Source organism: Mytilus californianus, unplaced genomic scaffold (assembly GCF_021869535.1).
Source record: "Mytilus californianus isolate M0D057914Y unplaced genomic scaffold, xbMytCali1.0.p SCAF_2, whole genome shotgun sequence".
Taxonomy (NCBI): domain Eukaryota; kingdom Metazoa; phylum Mollusca; class Bivalvia; order Mytilida; family Mytilidae; genus Mytilus; species Mytilus californianus.
The window spans coordinates 123527905-123551088 of NW_026262668.1; the positions used below are offsets into that span (position 1 = coordinate 123527905).

Here is a 23184-nt window from a genome sequence, read left to right on the forward strand (position 1 = left end):
AGGACCCCGATATGAGAAATAAAGAACAATTCAAAAGAAAACCAACATCGGGTCGATAAATATTACAAGAAAAACGAAGACGGAAAAAACGACCAGCGACAACCACTCATGAATAACAGGCTCCTGCCTTGGGACAGTCACAAAAATAATGATACGGGGTTTATCATTTTTTTAGCGCTCAGTTGACCTATTCTGGGACAGTAGTGTACCAACGCAACATTAAACAAATTATATAAAATCAGTTGGAAAGGACTTGACTTAATCTGGAATCCGCTTGTATTTACGCTACTCTAAAAACTCTATGAATAAAGTGAAGTAGTCAGCCGACTTGACCCAGCACACACATCGGCACTTAGCACATAAAAAATAACAGACAAAGGACACAAAGTCCAAATTTAAAAGTTCTCACAGTTGATATAATCAAATTAAAAACCCCAATTTCATGTTGTCCCGGACTATTATATATGCTTGATTTTTAGTCGCAGTTGTAAATGCTGATTTTTGATGTTTTTATTGTATGTTTTTCCAGAGACATATATACACTGTATCTGGTTTTTCTTTGTTATTGTTGGTTGTTGTTTTTTTTAGGGGGGGGGGTGGAGGTTATTAAAATAAAAGCTTTAAATTCTCCTACAAAAGCAACCCCCTTATATTTTTACACCGCTAGCAGAAATAAAGTATACGGGCATCAAATAGAGAACAAATTAATATTTGAAAGTACACATGCACTGTTATATATATAATAAGTTTGGTTTAACAGTCTTCAGGTATACTTTATTGCTACTCAGTATCTTCCTTGATAGTATTTTTAGACTACTGTATCGTATAGGTTGATAACGTTCAGTTTTTGTCTCCTGGCAATAGCATTGTCGTCTGGTATTCCGGAACGTGAGTGGCACGCGCGACTAACTGTAAATGTCACCACGTATCGATTGCGCGTGTCAACGGAGTAGTAACTGATAAGAAGTTTTATTTACACTTGTTTAAAGCGTTAAATTAAAGACACTTTACGGATTTAATATGATTGTTTTATCTTCAAGCAGTATAAAATATCACATTATATGATCATAGGTGTTAATAACGACATTATATACACTAATAACTAAGATTATACATATGTTTTAGCAAATCGAATTATATCTGTTTAGGACTTGCAAATCTTCTAAAACAACATACAGTACAATTTGTTAGTCTTAGCCAAGGACTCATACAACCTCTTTGGTCTTAGCTGATTAATTGACATAATGAAAATTCACGAATTTGTTATTTTTTTTTAAATTTAATTCATTTTATCCAGATTATTGTTTCACTTTTGCGAGACTGAAAAAAAACCAGTTAAGTGCAAAGTAGTCATTTCAGGTCTGTGTTTATTTGGATAATACACCCGTAATGCATATGAATGAACGGCTTAAAAAAATCTTTGAAAATATGACAAAAGTACCAGTATTATAATATTTATATGCTTTACTAATTCAAAAGCACCGTTAATACTTAACTTCGGCTTCAGTTGATAGAAACAATATAAGCAGTCTAAGAGGCACGAACCATTAACTCAATGACAAGTCACATGCACAGTTTCGAAACTAGTTGAGTGAATTGTCGTCATTTTAATTTCAAAACGGAATAATCACGCGTATTGCCAGCTATCTGTATATCAAATGCAATAGTAACACATATCAAAATCTGCTGTACTGCACGATTGCAAAATCCGTGGTATTGCAACGGCAATCGGAAACTCAGACAAAAATTTGCTGCACACACGACGAAAGCAAAAACAATTGTTTTCAATAGCAATCGGAAACACAGTTCCTACTACATCTGCTTTACCGACAGCCGGTAATAGGGTGTGGTAGTGATTATAACGTATTGTTGTTTTTAATATTTAATATGTCCTGACTGTAACTCTAGTGTTGTTTTTTAGCTGTGAGCTTATGCCATCACTTGGCGTCCGTCGTCGTCGTCTGTCGTCGTCGTCTGTTGTCGTCTGTCGTCGTCTGTCGTCGTAAACTATTTCAAAAATCTTCTCCTCTGAAACTACTGGGCCAATTACCTTCAAACTTTAACTAAATGTTCCTTAGGGTATCTAGTTTATAAATTGTATCCAAATTTTGATCCATCGACAAACATGGCCGCCATAGCTAAAAATAGAACATAGGGGTCAAATGCAGTTTTTGGCTTATATCTCAAAAACTAAAGTTTTTAGGACAAATCTGACTTGGGGTAAAATTGTTCAATTGGTCAAGATCTATCAGCTCTGAAATTTTCAGACGAATCAAACAACCCATTGTTGGGTTGCTGCCACCGAATTGGTAGTTTTAACAAAATTTTGCAGTTTTTTGTTATTATTTTGAATATTATTATAGATATGTATAAACTGTAAGCAGCAATAATGTTCAGCAAAGTAAGATCTACAAAAAAGTTAATATGACCATAATTGTCAATTGACCCCTTAAGGAGTTATTGCCCTTGAAAGACAATTTTACACAATTTGTTCATCAAGTTTGCTAACATTTAAAAATCTTCTCGTCTGAAACTACTAGGCCAATTACCTTCAAACTTTAACTAAATGTTCCTTAGGGTATCTCGTTTATAAATTGTATCCGAAATTTGTATCCATCGACAAACATGGCCACCATAGCTAAAAATAGAACATATGGGTCAAATGCAGTTTTTGGCTTATATCTCAAAAACTATATCTTTTAGAGCAAATGTGACACGGGGGTAAAATTGTTTAATTGGTCAAGATCTATCGGCCTTGAAATTTTCAGACGAATCGAACAACCCATTGTTGGGTTGCTGCCACCGAATTGGTAGTTTTAACAAAACTTTGCAGTTTTTTGTTATTATTTTGAATATTATTATAGATATATATATAAACTGTAAGCAGCAATAATGTTCAGCAAAGTAAGATCTACAAAAAAAGTTAATATGACCAAAATTGTCAATTGACCCCTTAAGGAGTTACTGCCCTTTAAAGACAATTTTACACAATTTGTTCATCAAGTTTGCAAACATTTAAAAATCTTCTCCTCTGAAATACAGGTGAGCGATTCAGGCTCTTGAGAGCCTCTTGTTTCCCAATTATTATTGATGGCATGATAGACATTTTTATTACGATTACGGTATTTAACAACACAATTATTAATTTTGGAGTTCAATTTTATAAACTATTAAATAAAACTGTCGTAAAATACACGTTACAGGCACAACCGCGGATATACACCCGAAGGGTTGAAGTTCTACGGTCTTTTTCTTCTTTAGACATGGAACGATTTAAATCTTCGTAGATATTGCCGAAGACTGTATATTTCCTTCTATAGATGTATCTTGCTTTTGCTTTAGGTTATTTGTGCCGTCTCATTGACGTTTTATTTACACTGCTGATAGTATAAGCTCTTTTTGGTATATATGTAAAAGTTTCTTGAAAAATATATATAGTCGACGACGACGAGGGGGGGTTAACGACCTTGACTTCCCACGAGGGTCTTGCACGGTCGGTAATATATATAGTGACTGAGAGAAGTCATACCATCACTTGTAAACTATGTTCGCATGAGTGTGTTCGGATATATAAAATAATGAACGGGAAAACAAAATGCCATATCATAGGGATCACGATATAAAAGAAATTTATAATTGCAGTTCTATATCTATGTGACAACATGGAGATACATATATAATGTAATTCCATGGTGACACATATTGATCTTCATAGGATATAGTTTTATGTGATTATTTTTGCTAAGTAACACTTCCTTATCAATAACTAAACACTGTTGATATAAATATTTGTGATAAAGGGAAGTTATTACTAATTACTTGAATGAGTTATATATTCAGTCTAATATTCAAAATGTGCCAATATACTGTGTATTTAATGGCATAAAACAAGTTCAATAGGTTATTGTATAGAAAACGATCTGTGAAATTTTACAGATTTTTAATCTGCAACAACAGTTAATTTTCATTTATATTAAGACAGAGATAAATAATGCTTTTGTACTAAATGTCTCTGTAATAGACAATGATACCATTGCATGGATTTGATTTGAATTAAAAATGACAACTGATTCCGTAGTTTTTATTGGTCCCATCTCCATTGATTCTGTAGAGAAAACTTTGAATTTGAAGAATATTTAGACTTAGACTTATTACCTTATAAAGATAAAATAACTTTATGTAGATTTAGAACTGGAAATCACTGGTTACCTATAGAAACAGGTAGATAGTTTGGCATTGTTAAGACCGGAAAGGTACTGTGTACTTTGTAATTTTGAGAGATGTGTGATGAATTTCACTGTATTCTAAATTGTACAGCTCTAACAGAAAGTAGAAGAGCTTTTTGTTTACTTTACTACGTAAGCCGAGTAAATGTTCTGAAATTCGGCAGTTTTTTTTTTTTTAAATATTAGGGTTTTGAAAAATTTATGTAAATTATCAATACAGAAGTTCCAGATTGATCATGATTCTCGTTCTCAATACAGAAGCTCCATGTTGATCATCATTCTCGTTATACAGAAGCTCCAGGTTGATCATCATTCTCGTTCTCTCATCGTTTTATTCTCGTTTTGTACAAACTTGTCATGCGCAAAATCTGTATGTTATTATCTTTCTTTGTTCCATTAACTTGGTTTTATCAGAAATAAAAAATCTTGCATGAAAAAAGCAAACACCAATCAATCAATTTATTTGAATAAATTAAACTGAATCCTTTTATTTTCCAAAAAGGTATCATGTATCTGCTTCATGAGTATTTATCAAAGCTATATTACTTTTCAACAATTGACTTAGATTATAGCGTTATCATTTACAAAATATACAGAAAACCAAAAACAACAACACTAATTTGATCATTTTAATACAATTTATGCAAGAAAAATTGGAATGCGTTTCTGATTCCTTACAAACTGATCGCTGAAGAGAAAATAAAAAGTTTTTATAGCCTAGAATCGCCACAAACAAGATTTCTGTATTACTTGAGTGGTAGCTTCAAAGCCACCACTTTTCTCACCATTTATATATTTGGTGTTAGGTGCACGGATAGCCAAAACACAATGCCCCATAAATTCCAGTATAAATGGTTGCGGGTTAATGCCAGTTGGAGAGATTGTAGTGTTTTTAAGATTCCAGTATTTGCCATTGTCGCCTTTGATGTAATAAACTCCGTTGTCACCATGTTCGAGCTGCAATACTTCGTACATTGTTTTGTTACACGAGTATACCGGTTCCTTCGAAGACGGCGACTTCTTTCCTACATATCCATAATCACCTTGTAAAACCAACATATGTCGATTGATGAGTTTGATTCTAAATATATTCTTTGCACCGATGCCACTACTATTAGCAATCATTTGACAATTCGGTTGTATGCCTACGTATTTGCCATTGGCGGCTATTACTGCAACAGCTCCACAAATCCATTCGAAATGGAATAAACAATCTGGGTTGCGGCTTGCAGAAGTTGCTTCGATTTTATTGCTCTTGCTAACAGACCAGTATTTATAATCCGATGTGATGATGTACCATTTTTTGGTAGCATAGTCGAATTCAATCTGCAAACAAATGATTTTTTAAATCAACACTGTTACATTAGATCAAGTTTTTTTTAAATCGTTGAAGATTCCCACTTTTCTTCGGTCAATTTATCAACAAAGACAAAACATATTACTGCGATCTAAGAATATCATATACTTTTTTCTTATTTTTTGGGGGTCAAATTTACACTTCATGTTCGTACCATCGCAAAACAAATATACGGAGCCTAAAAATAGATATATTGGTACTACTCATATTAAATTATCCGGGGCACGGTATAAAAAACAAGAGACTGCCAAAATGATATTGCTGTCAGTGTTATAGCAATTAAGGGTCATAACTCCTGAACGACAATTACATTATTGACAGAAACAATATTTATAAATTTGGAAATCATTGGTTGAACAGTTCTTAACTAATTGCAAGTAAACGACGTAAAATGCCATGTACCAATCAATCAACTAAGGACCGTAACTTGTGAATGAAAAACTGAAAATCGTCAGTATCGAAATTGACCTCGATTTTGTCATCAGTAACAACTTTTATACATATTAATCACAAGTTATTGCACGGAACCGATATAAAGAACCCATTTTTAATCAATCAGGGATCATAACTCCTGATCGACAAAAGTGAAATCGTCAATAACGAACTTTACCCCCATTTCGCATTCAGTAACATATCAAAATTTGACAAGCACAACATATTGCAAGGAAACAGAGCCAAACGCCCACCCACCTGCCCAGCCGCTGCACAGATTTACGTAGAAAAAAACCGATTAATAAATGCTTAACTTGGAGGAAATGTTAATAAAAAAAGAAATATAACATGGACGATAAATGTATTATTGAAACATATATGGCCGTCTTATAACTTTTAAAGGGGTCAAGAGTTTTTGCTACATTTTGTTGAATGAAAGCCCCACTTAAATGTTAGATTAGAACTACAATAAAAACGTTGTTCATTTACTTTTTTCGTATAATAATAAGTAGATGTGGTTTGAGTGCCAATGAGACAACTATCCACCGAAGTTTAAATGGAGTGGATGTAAGCAATTATATGCAACTGCACGGCCTTCAACTTTGAGAAAAACCTATATCGTATAGTCGACTATAAAAGAATCTGACATGAAAAATGTGAAAAAAATCAATGGGGAAACTAACGGCTTAATTTATAGTGATTTTTTGTAATGAATGATAATTCATACCATACCCAATCCTTGGCATTATATACGTTTTTGTATATATACCTTCATGTTTGTAATTCAGAGGTTGTCGTTTGTGTATATATACCTTCATGTTTGTTACTCAGAGGTTGTCGTTTGTGTATATATACCTTCATGTTTGTAATTCAGAGGTTGTCGTGTGTGTATAATATATATACCTTCATGTTTGTAATTCAGAGGTTGCCGTTTGTGTATAAATACCTTCATGTTTGTAATTCAGAGGTTGTCGTTTGTGTCTATATACCTTCATGTTTGTAATTCAGAGGTTGTCGTTTGTGTCTATATACCTTCATGTTTGTAATTCAGAGGTTGTCGTTTGTGTATATATACCTTCATGTTTGTAATTCAGAGGTTGTCGTTTGTGTATATATACCTTCATGTTTGTAATTCAGAGGTTGTCGTTTGTGTCTATATACCTTCATGTTTGTAATTCAGAGGTTGTCGTTTGTGTATATATACCTTCATGTTTGTAATTCAGAGGTTGTCGTTTGTGTCTATATACCTTCATGTTTGTAATTCAGAGGTTGTCGTTTTTGTATATATACCTTCATGTTTGTAATTCAGAGGTTGTCGTTTGTGTATTTATACCTTCATGTTTGTAATTCAGAGGTTGTCGTTTTTGTAAATACCTTCATGTTTGTAATTCAGAGGTTGTCGTTTGTGTATATATACCTTCATGTTTGTAATTCAGAGGTTGTCGTTTGTGTATATATACCTTAATGTTTGCTACTCAGAGGTTGTCGTTTGTGTATATATACCTTCATGTTTGTAAGTCAGAGGTTGCCGTTTGTGTATATTTACCTTCATGTTTGTAATTCAGAGGTTGTCGTTTTTGTAAATACCTTCATGTTTGTAATTCAGAGGTTGTCGTTTGTGTATATATACCTTCGTGTTTGTAATTCAGAGGTTGCCGTTTGTGTATATATACCTTCATGTTTGTAATTCAGAGGTTGTCGTTTGTGTATATATACCTTCATGTTTGTAATTCAGAGGTTGCCGTTTTTGTAAATACCTTCATGTTTGTAATTCAGAGGTTGTCGTTTGTGTATATATACCTTCATGTTTGTAAGTCAGAGGTTGTCAATTGTGTATATATACCTTCATGTTTGTAATTCAGAGGTTGCCGTTTGTGTATATATACCTTCATGTTTGTAATTCAGAGGTTGTCGTTTGTGTATATATACCTTCATGTTTGTAATTCAGAGATTGTCGTTTTTGTAAATACCTTCATGTTTGTAATTCAGAGGTTGTCGTTTGTGTATATATACCTTCATGTTTGTAATTCAGAGGTTGTCGTTTGTGTATATATACCTTCATGTTTGTAATTCAGAGGTTGCCGTTTGTGTATATATACCTTCATGTTTGTAATTCAGAGGTTGCCGTTTTTGTAAATACCTTCATGTTTGTAATTCAGAGGTTGTCGTTTGTGTATATATACCTTCATGTTTGTAAGTCAGAGGTTGTCGTTTGTGTATATATACCTTCATGTTTGTAATTCAGAGGTTGCCGTTTTTGTAAATACCTTCATGTTTGTAATTCAGAGGTTGTCGTTTGTGTATATATACCTTCATGTTTGTAAGTCAGAGGTTGTCGTTTGTGTATATATACCTTCATGTTTGTAATTCAGAGGTTGCCGTTTGTGTATATATACCTTCATGTTTGTAATTCAGAGGTTGTCGTTTTTGTAAATACCTTCATGTTTGTAATTCAGAGGTTGTCGTTTGTGTATATATACCTTCATGTTTGTAATTCAGAGGTTGTCGTTTGTGTCTATATACCTTCATGTTTGTAATTCAGAGGTTGCCGTTTGTGTATATATACCTTCATGTTTGTAATTCAGTGGTTGTCGTTTGTGTCTATATACCTTCATGTTTGTAATTCAGAGGTTGTCGTTTGTGTATATATACCTTCATGTTTGTAATTCAGTGGTTGTCGTTTGTGTCTACACTGTAAAAATTGTGCTTAGAATTTAAACGTGTTGCAAGACTCATGTGCTTAGGAAAGTGTTTAATTTCTAAACATAAAAAAATAAACATGTGTTGGCTCTCAGCACTTCGCAATAAACATGTTTTGGCTCTCAGCACTTTTCAATAAACATGTTGCTGTGCTAAACATGTTTAGCTACTTTGTCAAGTATATTAAGCTAAACGTGTTTAAATTCTAAGCACTTTCAATATTTAGACACTTTCCTAAACACGTTTAGAATTACAACACATTGAGGCCGAATACGGCATTCATATCACGTGCTAATTTTTGAGCGGGAAGAAGAAACAAAGAACCCGAAGTCAAAGGCCACGCTGTTTACTTCTGACCATAACTGACTGTTTCAGAAAGGTAAGGAGTCATGATTATACTGTCTTTTATTTTGTACTGCCAATTTTAAATGATTATTGACAGTTATAAGCATTATTTACAAGTACACTACCGTATAGTCAATGCAGGAGAGAAAAGGGGGTACCATCCCACGAAACAGGTGCTTATAAGAGCTTTAAGTGTTCAAACTATCTTGTGTATAGATGATAAGAGTTGTTTAATGTTCTATCATGCAAGTTTGCATTCATTTTTTTATTTATATATGTTCTTGGAAAGGAGTTTGTGAGGATAATTTTCGTTCGGTACTCCTCGGCAGATTATAATGAAACATGAAGGGTAGCGGAATCTGCCGAGTCTTATCAGGATGAGGTGCATCATTCGCAAATCCAGTGTCATATCGAGTTCATTGTTTTCGTCAGCACTTCCGATATTCACAATCAACATTTCCTCAAAATAAATAGAAAGATGCTTGTTTATTTCAATAATTATACGCGGTTGTGATTTTTTTATAATTTTATTGATATGTATTGTTTTATTCTAGAAGAGAGAAGTGCAGAGGAAATCATCTGTCTTGGCATGCTAAAAGAGGAGATAAAGAACAGTAGCAAATATGCTGCTAGGTAAGAATCAAAAGTGTATTTGATTTTAAAAATGCCAATATATATTTGATCAAATGAATAAAATTAAGCATGAAAAGAAGTTTTATATTAAAAACTATCAATTGATTCATCAGTAAATTTATGTTTTTATACCACGGTCCTAATGTTGTTATCTGGATCTTAAATCATGCTTTTACTTTTTGGTGTTGTAGTTCGTATTCTTATATTTTTAGATTAATTCTACTTAGTTGCTTATCAATATTTTTCTATATTTCAGGCCATTGACCAGCAGTTGGGTACTAAGAAAGGAGAAGCTCTTATTGACCTGTAAAATGAAAACAGGACATTTTCAAATTGTTTTGTTGTAGGGATGGGGTACAAGTAGAAGATTGGTCGATATTATGTACATGTACCTTGATATGAATTTATTTTTGATTGTGTTCAATGATAAACTGGAAATAAATGATAACATAAATTCCTTTGTTTTATAAGTTGTAATTTTGTTTTTAAAGCTAGAATTAGTATAATGATAATTTCATTTCAAAAGTTCTAGACTGTTTTACGAATATTTGAAATGAAGAAAAAATGCAATAGTTGAATGACGTGAATTGAATTAAAGAAAAAACTCATTGAGATTGAAAAGGTATTGGTCACATTCAATTTGATATGGAAATTCCAGTTTCTTAGTTTGATGCATTGGCTCCTTTTTGTGATGGTATGAAAACCTGTTTTATTGAGAGCTATCATACGTTTTACAGTCAAGCCTTCCGGAATATTAGTTTAATTGGGGCCTAATGAAGTAACGGCTTCTCACAATAAAATGATAAACATGTTTCTTCACGACCCTTTATGGTCTAAACATGTTTACATTCAAAACACTTCACAGCTAAACGTGTTTCCAGACAAAACACTTCTCATCTAAACATGTTTCCAGATACAACAATTCACAGCTAAACATGTTTACAGTCTAAGCACTTTTTAGCTAAACGTGTTTCTAGTCTAAACGCTTTACAGCTAAACATGTTTACAGTCTAAGCACTTTATAGCTTGACACGTTTAGGCTGTTAGCACATTAAATATTAAACATGTTTAGATTTAAAACATGTCAAAAATCGGTTTCATAAATGTGTTTAGGAAAGTGTTTAGGCTCTAAACACATTTTTTAGAGTGTATATACCTTCATGTTTGTAATTCAGTGGTTGTCGTTTGTGTCTATATACCTTCATGTTTGTAATTCAGAGGTTGTCGTTTGTGTATATATACCTTCATGTTTGTAATTCAGAGGTTGTCGTTTTTGTAAATACCTAAAGTAACCTTCAGGTTTGTAATTCAGAGGTTGTCTTTTGTGTCTATATACCTTCATGTTTGTAATTCAGAGGTTGTCGTTTTTGTAAATACCTATAGTAACCTTCAGGTTTGTAATTCAGAGGTTGTCGTTTGTGTCTATATACCTTCATGTTTGTAATTCAGAGGTTGTCGTTTGTGTCTATATACCTTCATGTTTGTAATTCAGAGGTTGTCGTTTGTGTCTATATACCTTCATGTTAGTAATTCACAGGTTGTCGTTTGTGTCTATATACCTTCATGTTTGTAATTCAGAGGTTGTCGTTTGTGTCTATATACCTTCATGTTTGTTATAAAGACGTTGTCGTGTGTGTATATATACCTTTATGTTTGTTATTCAGAGGTTGTCGTTTGTGTATATATACTTTATGTTTGTAATTTAGAGGTTGTAGTTTTTGTATATACCTTTATGTTTGTTACTCAGAGGTTGTCGTTTGTGTATATATACCTTCATGTTTGCTACTCAGAGGTTGTCGTGTGTGTATATATATCTTCATGGTTGTTACTCAGAGGTTGTCGTTTGTGTATATATACCTTCATGTTTGCTACTCAGAGGTTGTCGTGTGTGTATATATATCTTCATGGTTGTTACTCAGAGGTTGTCGTTTGTGTATATATACCTTCATGTTTGCTACTCAGAGGTTGTCGTGTGTGTATATATACCTTTATGTTTGTAATTTAGAGGTTGTAGTTTTTGTATATACCTTTATGTTTGTAATTCAGAGGTTGCCGTTTCTGCAAATACCTTCATGTTTGTAAGTCAGAGGTTGTCGTTTGTGTCTATATACCTTCATGTTTGTAATTCAGAGGTTGTCGTTTGTGTATATATACCTTCATGTTTGTAATTCAGAGGTTGTCGTTTTTGTAAATACCTTCATATTTGTAATTCAGAAGTTGTCGTTTGTGTCTATATACCTTCATGTTTGTAATTCAGAGGTTGCCGTTTTTGTAAATACCTTCATTTTTGTAAGTCAGAGGTTGTCGTTGTGTATATATACCTTCATGTTTGTAATTCAGAGGTTGTCGTTTGTGTCTATATACCTTCATGTTTGTAATTCAGAGGTTGTCGTTTGTGTATATATACCTTCATGTTTGTAATTCAGAGGTTGTCGTTTGTGTATATATACCTTCATGTTTGTAATTCAGAGGTTGTCGTTTTTGTAAATACCTTCATATTTGTAATTCAGAGGTTGCCGTTTGTGTATATACCTTCATGTTTGTAAGTCAGAGGTTGTCGTTTGTGTATATACCTTCATGTTTGTAAGTCAGAGGTTGTCGTTTGTGTATATATACCTTCATGTTTGTAATTCAGAGGTTGTCGTTTGTGTATATATACCTTCATGTTTGTAATTCAGAGGTTGTCGTTTGTGTCTATATACCTTCATGTTTGTAATTCAGAGGTTGCCGTTTGTGTATATATACCTTTATGTTTGTAATTTAGAGGTTGTAGTTTTTGTATATACCTTTATGTTTGTAATTCAGAGGTTGCCGTTTTTGCAAATACCTTCATGTTTGTAAGTCAGAGGTTGTCGTTTGTGTCTATATACCTTCATGTTTGTAATTCAGAGGTTGTCGTTTGTGTCTATATACCTTCATGTTTGTAATTCAGAGGTTGCCGTTTGTGTATATATACCTTCATGTTTGTAATTCAGAGGTTGTCGTTTGTGTATATATACCTTCATGTTTGTAATTCAGAGGTTGTCGTTTGTGTCTATATACCTTCATGTTTGTAATTCAGAGGTTGTCGTTTGTGTCTATATACCTTCATGTTTGTAATTCAGAGGTTGCCGTTTGTGTATATATACCTTCATGTTTGTAAGTCAGAGGTTGTCGTTTGTGTATATACCTTCATGTTTGTAAGTCAGAGGTTGTCGTTTGTGTATATATACCTTCATGTTTGTAATTCAGAGGTTGTCGTTTGTGTATATATACCTTCATGTTTGTAATTCAGAGGTTGTCGTTTGTGTCTATATACCTTCATGTTTGTAAGTCAGAGGTTGTCGTTTGTGTATATACCTTCATGTTTGTAAGTCAGAGGTTGTCGTTTGTGTATATATACCTTCATGTTTGTAATTCAGAGGTTGTCGTTTGTGTATATATACCTTCATGTTTGTAATTCAGAGGTTGTCGTTTGTGTCTATATACCTTCATGTTTGTAATTCAGAGGTTGCCGTTTGTGTATATATACCTTCATGTTTGTAATTCAGTGGTTGTCGTTTGTTGCTGTATATCATATTTGTTTTCCGTTTATTGTTTTTACATAAAATTTAGTTTTCTTAAATTGTTTTACATTTGTCATTTCGGTGCCTTTACAGCTTTCTATGCGGTATGGGTATTGCTATTGTTGATGGACATACGGTGACATAAAATTGTTACCTTCTATGTCTCTTTGTCTCTGTTGGAGAGTTATTTAATTGGCAATCAAACTACATCTTCTTGTTTTTATATACTTCATGCGTTTGATCCTTACGGTGACAATTAAATGGGGAATGGCGTGCCATTTTGTTCGGGGATAGGGTCTTTTTAAATTTCTGTTTAGGGTGTAAACATTACTGATACTGTACTTACCTGAAAAGTTTCCTTTTCACTTTCCTGTTCTGTAATGGCAGACAGTCCGAAACCGCTTTGAATCGATACGTTGTTTTCATTTGGTGCCACAAATACAACTTGGGGATGACTGTCATCCAGTTGGAAAATTTCCTCGTCTGTTATTGTTTTCTTGCCGGTTTTGAGAGTTGCCGACATGCTACCAACACCAGCTAAGTATTTTCCTTCGTCATCCCGAAATGCAATTCCTTCAATCTTTGGTTCTGAGTTTACTCTCAGTTCCCATGTAAAGTGTGTTCCCGGTTCCTTTGATCCTGTTAAATTACCATCTTTATGTAGATATCTATTATCACTCGTTTTTATTAAATATTTTCCCATATGATATTCTAAAGTAAATATTGAATTTTGTCCCCATGGAATTCTATCTCGACATATAATTTTATTTCCTACTAGACCAAAATAACGCTTCCGTCTTTTGTTGCTTAAAACGATTTGTGGGTGTCTAGCCATTGGAACATACCACAGTTCCTTTTCAGAAACTTTTCTGGACGAGCATACTACTTTTTGATCAATTCCACTTAAGTATCTTCCATACTTTTCACTTTTAAAAGCCCATCTACCAGATCCATCAGGGGAGAATTCTACATTAAATTTCCCATCATCAATACGTTTCTCAGATTCACATTTCACGGCTCCACACTTATCAGTTGTCAGATAACGTTCAAATCGATTCTTCATGTAGACTGTTTCGTCATGGTTTAATTCCAGAGTCCAAATCTGTTTTCTGTTCAGCCCAGTGCTTAAGATGGTTAGTTCATATCCAAAATCTTCCGATGTTAGAAAGTAAAAAGCAGAATTTTGCAAACCTGCTGGCCATGAAAAACTGTTTGTTGACATCTATATGTCCTTGTCAAACTCTTTCTGCGTCTATGGCGACGACGTCGTCACTATCAGTATAGCCGATGAAACTTTTAAGTATTATTACGTTGACGGCAGTGGTGTTCAATTCTGTTCCTCAAATTGTGATAGGAACTGTTCTTTCTCTGTCTAGATTAAGGTACAGATTCATCAACACTTCTTATTCTAATATATGCTGTCTTTTTTTAATTTGATGACAGTAACCAGTAAACGTAAATCGTTGGGCATCGTAAGCCATCACATATTTAGAAGATGAAAAACATATACTTTTAAAATGTCCATCATATAAAGATTTTCATTGACATACTTTTTAAACGATAATTTTGTTTCAATTGTCTGACGATAAAAAAATAATATCTCTATTTGTATGTGATATATTGTTGTCAACACCTGCCATGATATTTGGCTTTTGGTTAAGCAAACAAACAAACAAACAAATAATTTATTAGAAATCACCTCTTTAAAACATTTGATATAAAACACAATATAATAATAACATATCAATGTATAAAAGAGACACTCTAAAAAGAGTTATGAGAGACTGTAAAACACACATTAAAAATACATTTATATTACATGTATAACATATATCAATATATCTTCGCATAAAACACCTTAAAGGGAAACTTCGCAAAAAAATAAAAAAATGATACCAAAAAGAAATTCTTTTGTAATCATAATCAGAAGATAAAAATCAAAACACTATATACAGTCACATGTATTACGAGTATAAAAATACACTTTCTCTTAAAAAGTACTTCATGGCAGATTTTAGCTGTGAAATAGAAAACTTTGTCGTTATGAAACATAAATAAAAACTTTTCCTCATTACACAAATCGTTAAAACTACTTTCTACATTACATTCATTGTAAAAAAAAAAATCGTTCGCAAATTTGCATATTCTGGGCATTCTAACAACACATGTTTTTCATCTTCAATTACATCTAAATCATTTTTTCTACAATTAAAACAAAACCTTTCATTTACATCTATACCTTCGTATCTATTAGTTTCAATTCTAATTGGAGCAACACCTGCTCTAAATCTAGCATATGCACTTCTGTATTTCCCCGGCATAGTAATACTTAAATATTTTTCTGTACAATTATTTGTATAAATATTTTTCTGTACATTTATTTGTTTTAAATAACCTGTAAGTACACAATTTACTGCTTTTAATAAGCTAGTAAATTTGAATGCCATTTATTCTGGTACATAATAAAAAGGTTGTTTTCAATATCTTAAATAACAGACAAAATACATTCAAAATTACAATACTGATTAAGATCAAGTTCTTTAAACTTTGTATTCACTCTACAGTTCCAATTTTTTACTTTATTAAAACTGAGATTATTACTCCAAAGAAAATTTTCTTGTTAAGTCTACAATCAGACATCTTATTTAACCGTGACCAAGTTCTACAAATGGTAGACCATTGTTTCACAATACATGGTTTCAATCCTATATCTCCATAAAGTGCTAACACATTAAAGTTATGATATATCTACTCACACCCATAAAAAATCTCATAGCTTTAAGTTTAACAGAATTTAAAAAAAAAAAATAATTTTAATACAAAAAAATTCCTTAGTACCCCAAAAAGAGGCACCATAATCAATCACTGACCATACAATTGCATTGAACAGTTTTGTATATACAATATATTGAAAACCACCATGAGCTTTACATTTTGCTATTAATAACCCCAATGCCCTACTGGCAGATTAAGCAACTGATTTTGCCATATCTTCATAACTCAAATGTTCGGTTAACAATAAACCTAACTATTTATAATTTGAAACTTTATTTAGCAGGTGTGATATTTTATATATAGTGATATAGTAGGTCATTGGAGCACTGAATAATTTGTTAAATTTATGCTATATAAATTATATCACAGTAAAAAGCCGTGTGTCTTGTATGTAGTTATTGCACTTATTTGAGAGTTTTTAACAGTATATCTGGTTTATTTAAACGAGGATTGTAAATGTTGTCGTTAGGGGAGAAAATTCCACTAGGTTTCAACATCATTCAGATGGTTACCCTTTAGAAGTGAAATAAATACAGGGGAATATTGTCTCATCTCTTTTCACATCTTTTCATAGTTTTGATATTGCAATGTTTCAGCAAAATAATTCATTCTGAGCAATGCGTTGGTTTCACGTCAAGATTCCGAGTCGAAACAATGCTATATAACATTTCAGACGATAATAGGATTTTAGTATATCTGGGATATGTTCTTATATACATTTAACTGTGCATGACTTGCAATGCTTGCTTCATCTATAATCAAAATTCAAACAAGATATCTTTTTTTTGTGTTGATATGTTGAAATTCAGTTGAGTATTTCTCCCCCAACTTTCGAAAATATTAATAATTTACATGTTGTAATCTCGACATTCTGTGATTACAGATGTAACCCTAGATTCAATTTATTGTTTGTAGAATGGCAAAATGCAGTAAGTATCAGCTCAAGTAAAATAATATCTTGTGCTGTTTTGATATAAGAGGACGATAATTTTATTTTCTTGGGAGGCAGGAGGATCTTAGAAATGAAAATCCTGTAAGAACTCAAAATAAATTATATTGCCCAAGACAGAATGAAAATGAATATTGTGCCCCACAAAATGCGTACAAAATGCAGGAAATATTAATTTTGTATTGTTGTACAAAATCAACAATAAATAAACTGCGCCGCACGAAAAAAAAAAAACCAAACCGGCCTAGAAGTATACAAACAGGTGAATATACAAAAAAATCGTATGAAAAATCCTTCTGCCTCCGAAAATCAAATATATGTCACTCATGAACGAGACAGTCACAGCTGGATGTTTATCTTGATATTTCAATAAGTAATAATTGTGTAAGAATAAATGATTCACACCTACTTACTAATTGTTGATTTATTATCCGTCTGATGATTGTCTGTCTAGTAGTAATATGATAGCAAGGTACATTTATAAAGTAGTAATCATTTCTTCATCATATGTTTATTTTATTTTTATGTTTATTTTTGTTTATTTAAGCTGCCTTTATATATCAGTTTTAATAGAATGTCCGATACACAATTTGTAATTTGTATTGTTTTTGCATACCTGGGATCCGATACACAATTTGTAATTTGTAATGTTTTTGCATACCTGGGACAAAATATCCCAGTGCAGACAGAAAAGGGTTTTGGGGAACCCGACATGGCATGATGCAAAGTATTGACCTCAGATTGAATAAAAATACAAAATTGCTATGGTTTTGTGGTTCTTGTTCTCCGAGTATGGTTAAATACGGAAGTTGATAAAGCAGATATTTTGCAATTCGTAGATGACCGACTATCTTCAAAGTATTTTTTTCTATGACGATCAGAAGGATGCATGCAAAATATCAAAGTTAATAAAAGAAACACGAATGGTTTAAATCGGGCTTGTTTACTTCAGGACACACTCCAAAGCCAATCAATGATGATTAAACTTCGTTAGTTATGTAGATTAGGTCTGTGTGAATAACGGAAGTGATTCTATAACCAATGTGACTCCTCAAAGCACGTGCAATGCCGTCGGGCCTCTGAAAAGGAAGATATTTTTCAAAACGCTAATTTGTTTTATCAAATTTCTTATGCAAGTAATTGCATTAAGTTATTGTTTCTTAATCTGTGACCATATCATTTTTCATTAGAACGGGGTATGCAATTCATAGGTTCATACTTTTGACAAATAAATTAAACCATCATTTTGGACAACTGACAAATTATCTTTTCACGTCAATGGATACAGAATTTAAATTCATATCAACGACTTAAATTCAAGGCTGCATGTTTTATAATTAAACATATCATATAGAGTTCAGTGCAGACGACATTGCCCAATTTGGTGGTTTTCTGGGACATCATTCATCGCTCTGTGTTAAACCAGAGACATATAAGACCTTTTCAACAACTCTCGACAACGACTAATGACACCTACAGTTTACAGGTAAAATTGAGGGGTCGTCTCAAAGACAAACACCATCATGATTATCATTACGTATGCATATTCGATTTGGCGGTTATACACTGTCTTCACCTTATAGCTACAGAAGATATATCAAACAAAAATTTAAATAAATATATTTCTCTGTCATATAATATTCTTATTACATGTATTTACACGACATTTCACGTTGAATTGATTAAAATAATACTGCAATCATTCTGCATCCTGATCAGCTTTCTCTTCAATTTTTGATCATGCGAGTCTTCCATCAAAGATTGTTCAGCATGCCAATAACGATTAATTTGTTTCTGTAAGTTGTTTTATGAATTTTCTAAATTTCTGAAACATAATTACTGGACTGTCCGTCCGTCCGTTAAACACTTGTAAACACGGTCGAGTTGGTGTTTTTCAACCGATATTCACCTTACCTGATATACACATTCAATTTCGGGAGGGGTAAAAATATATGGATTTCAAAGGTCGAACAACATACCTTGTTTCTTTGTCGTAGAGTCCTTCCCCCGTTCCCGAAAATGACCTTTGGGTTTCTTACAAGAAGCGGGAATTGCTTAGCACTGGAGTTTAATAGGGTCCGTGTTGATCAAACATCGTTTGTTTTATAAGTTACACTGTCATTGCTATATTTTGATTTGTTGTCACCGGGTCAGGATTTGTTTCTCTATTTCCTATTTCGTGGACATAGCTTTAGTTTTAGAATCTTTTCTAATTTTCGTACTTATGATTCTTTTTTATACGCCAGTTTACGGGACGTATTATGGTATACCGTTGTCCGTCCGTCTGTCCGTCGTCAACATATCGGACAATGACTCAAAAACGCTTGAACCAATTCACATCAAACTTTGGTGAATTGTTTATATCTATTGACGTGAGCTCCCTTTCTTTTTTTTATTTTAGGTTTCCGAGTTTTGGGTTTTTTTTCATTAAAAAAGGTGGATTTTCCAGTTTTCGGACAATTACTCAAAAACACTTTCACCAATTTGCGAGAAACTTTGGTGAATTGTTTATATCTATTGACATGAGCTCCCTTTCGATTTTTATAAATTGAAGATTATACGTTTCCGAGTTACGAGGTTTTATTCATTAGAAAAACGGGGATTTTCCAGTTTTCGGACAATAATTCAAAAATGCTTTCAGCAGTTTTCATGAGACTTTGGTTATTTTTTTATATCTTTTGACGTAAACTCCCTTTTGATTTTTATAAATTTTAGATTTTCCGTTTCGGAGTTATGTGATTTTATTCATAAAAAATGCAGGATTTTCCAGTTATCGGACAATGGTTTGAGGAGTTATCATGAAACTTTCATGACTGGTTTATGTTTCATGAATTTCTGATATGACATTGAGAAGTTATTGAACTTTGTTCTTTGAAAAAGCGACGGGCGTAGCTGTTTATTAATTTCATATCTGACCATGAATAGGGGAGGTTTTGGATCCAAATAGACTAGTAAAACCCCCTCACATGTTTTGTGCGCCTGAACCATGTCCTGAATATGTTGGTAATTTTTACGTCTTTGACACGGTAGAATTTTTACTTAATGATGTGATATTTTCAAATTATGCTTTGCCTTCATATTTGATTCCTTTTTTAGTCGATCAGAGATCGCTGTATGTTTATTTTCTTTATTTCATTTTCTCTTTTTTATTTTTATTTTTTTTTTGGGGGGGGGGGGGTTCCTACCATAAAGACTACTGCGGAAGCCACAAAAAAGCAAGAGAACGTTAAAAATAGTTCATTGATTTTAATCGGAATCGGAATCGGAAGATACACCAAGGGCCTTTAAAATTTTGGTAAATTAAAAAGGTATAAAGTAATGAATACATTATAGATGCACCCAAGACCAAAATAAACAGACATTGTAGAAACATGTGCCGCCCTTGTCAACAGACATAAAACTTTGTTTAATAAAACATCAACTACAACAATACATGTTTTGTTTGGTTTTTTTTTTCGTAAATTGCACCAACACAGCTAGAAGCTCAACGTCTAAAAGGGTGAAATGTGATTTAATGCCCATCCTTTTCTTCATAATAAATTAATTAAAATAATCCATGTCGTTTTGGACTCTGTTGGAAAGTTGTATCATTGCTAATCAAATAAATTTCAAGCAATAAAATCAATTGTGATCAATACTATTATTTTTAATTTTTATTTTTGAGACGACCCCTCACATCTTGCCTGTCGTAGTCGTTCTTAACTGTAGGTGTAGACAATTGTTGAAAAGGTCTATTATACAATTGTATTATATGTCTCTGGTTAAACATAATATATATTATGAATCTTGGCATTTATTTTAATTGACAATAAGTAACCTGTGTGGACAATTTTCTTTCAATTTGTTTCACTAACAAAAACCAAAGTTCGATGTTCATAAAAACTAGAAGAAAAGAACAGCTTTGCCAAAGCAGAGACATATATACACATATTGTGTATATATGTCTCTGGCCAAAGTAACTAAACAACAAACTAATCAACATGTGTATAATCAGGATGTTATTATATTCAATGATGTATATTGGTATTGTTGATTGAAAGTTTCATGCAATGTTGAAAACTTTACACGTTTTTGCATCGAAAAACTTCCATAACCAATAGTATATACATGTATTATAATTTATATTTCAGCTTTTAAACTTTCGGTAGAGGTTTGGTTTTTAAGTGTGTCCTCCTCTTATTCATATTTTGGATACATTCTGAAGCATTTTTATTAGCTTTATTTTTTTTAAAATTTTGTGGCATGTTTAGAAATAATTTTTGTTAGGGCCTGAAAATTCACACATAAAACTGTGAGGCTGTGAAGCTGTAAAGGCTAAAATTTTGTATATTGACACTTTTTGAAAATGACTTCCGTTCGAAATTTATTAAATTCAGGTTTCTTTATTTCACAATGTTTTTATTTCTACTGGATTAATAATGTAAGCGTATAATTATCATAATTATGTTTTATTGTATTTTTTAACCTTTGTATAACACTGGCGTTTAGGGGCATTGACCCTCCTCACTTTTTAATTTTTTAATTTTTTAAAGTTTCTTTTAGTAAATGTTCTTTAATGAATATGTTATTCATACCATCTTAAGATAACAATTAGTAAAGCCTCTAACAGAAGGCAAGCACGTATATATAAGATTTTAGCGCCTGTGCTATATATATTACAAAACACAAAAAAAAAGATCTATGTATGGAAGCATTATTGAGAGTCAGATTTAGTAATATAATCCTTCCATGATCTATAATGAACGGTCGTTGTATGTCGTTTAACTGAAACAAGACCATATATTTTGCTAATCGAATAAAAACTGGTAATGTTTTATTTCTTGATTTTTTATGTATATAATATACATGCGACATATTGTTCACAATAAAAACCGATAGCGATACAGTTAAGATAAATTAATAAGAATAAGTCGGCATACCATATGTGTGAAAGGAGAAATGTTTGACAGATGGCGGGGAAGTTGCGCAGACATCACGTGGCAAATTTAACCACTGAGATTTTGTTGAAAGACCCTTTCCATTATGTCAGAATTTAATTAGACACAGAAAACATTAAGCAGTGAGACAGATTACTGAAACAGTAGGTCGTAAAAGTAATAGTTATATAGAAGGTATTGGTGTATTTCTACTATGGCAGCTCGACCGGTTGTAAAAGTAATAGCTATATAGAAGGAGTTGGTGTATTCCATACATGTCCAAGACATACCAAGATGTCGATATCGTCGATATCGACAATGTCGACACAATATCGAATCGATATTGATGAACATATACACTCATATCATAACCAGATGTAGATTTTGATGACGACACCAATGGCAAAACCTGATGTTGATATCGTCGATACTTATGATGACTTAAGATAATGAATAAAAATAAGACATAACAAGCTGATTATATATATAAATTAAGACCGAAGATTGATAAAGGGATAGATGATGGCTGAATTGTAATCTATTTATTTTTTTAAAAGACAATCAGGTGGTCACATCTCCAAAGTAATGTACCCTTTAAAACACATTAATGTATTCTTCAAAAAAAACAAAAACAAAATGTTTGCTTGTATTACATTGACAATAGCTGACATGGTAATTTAGGTGTTAACTAAGTGCGATATGGTTAAATACAAAGATCTAAAAATGCAGATATAGTACAAACATGACTTGCTATGTAAAATTCAAATCCATGGAATGTGAACTGGTTCCCATTTCAAACAGAGAAAACATGGGTTTATCTATTGGTTGAAATTAGATTTTAACTTTATTTGAATAGTTTCGAGTATTCTTAGATCGGTACTTTGTGATTTTGTCCATTTGTTGAATTTTATGTATTGATGCTATAGCACCGTCATAGATTTAGGAGAAGTTTTAACGCACAAGTTAAACCTCGCCACATCCTTATTGTGATTGACCCTTCTCGGGAGCTCTTTGATTAGGGGTTGTCGTCCGTTGCTGTCGGTCATATTTAATTTTCGTTTATCATTTATACATAAATCAGGATGTTTGTTTTCCCATTTGAAATATTTGATATTTTGTTATGCCGGTATTATTGAATTATTTGAATTATCGATGAACATTCAGTACCGTGTTTTAATTAAAAAAAAAAGAGGGACGAAAGATACGAGAGGGACAATCAAACTCATAAATCGAAAACAAACTGACAAAGCCATGGTCAAAAATAAAAAGACAAACAGACAAATAATAGTACAGATGACACAACATA

At 32.5% G+C, this 23184-nt stretch overlaps 1 protein-coding gene and 1 long non-coding RNA gene across 2 annotated transcripts; one reads left to right on the top strand and one right to left on the bottom strand.

Annotated features, from left to right (window-relative positions):
* Positions 1–4841: 4841 nt before the first annotated feature.
* On the bottom strand, positions 4842–14488 carry LOC127730881 (fascin-like). The gene is made up of 2 exons (XM_052239485.1): positions 13585–14488; positions 4842–5552 (listed from the first exon to the last, which is right to left on the bottom strand). The coding sequence occupies exons 1-2, from the start codon at positions 14458–14460 to the stop codon at positions 4944–4946; spliced, it is 1485 nt and encodes a 494-aa protein (XP_052095445.1). The 5' UTR covers positions 14461–14488; the 3' UTR covers positions 4842–4943.
* On the top strand, positions 9637–10150 carry LOC127730882 (uncharacterized). The gene is made up of 2 exons (XR_007995343.1): positions 9637–9693; positions 9950–10150. It is a non-coding gene; the product is annotated as an uncharacterized LOC127730882 (long non-coding RNA).
* Positions 14489–23184: the final 8696 nt, after the last annotated feature.

Excerpts from the sequence above, each read along its gene's own strand:
- LOC127730881 (XM_052239485.1), bottom strand. The coding sequence starts at position 14,460 with ATGTCAACAAACAGTTTTTCATGGCCAGCAGGTTTGCAAAATTCTGCT. Across the intron at positions 5,553-13,584 it reads GTGAAAAGGAAACTTTTCAG|ATTGAATTCGACTATGCTAC; the intron begins GTAAGTACAGTA and ends ATTTGTTTGCAG.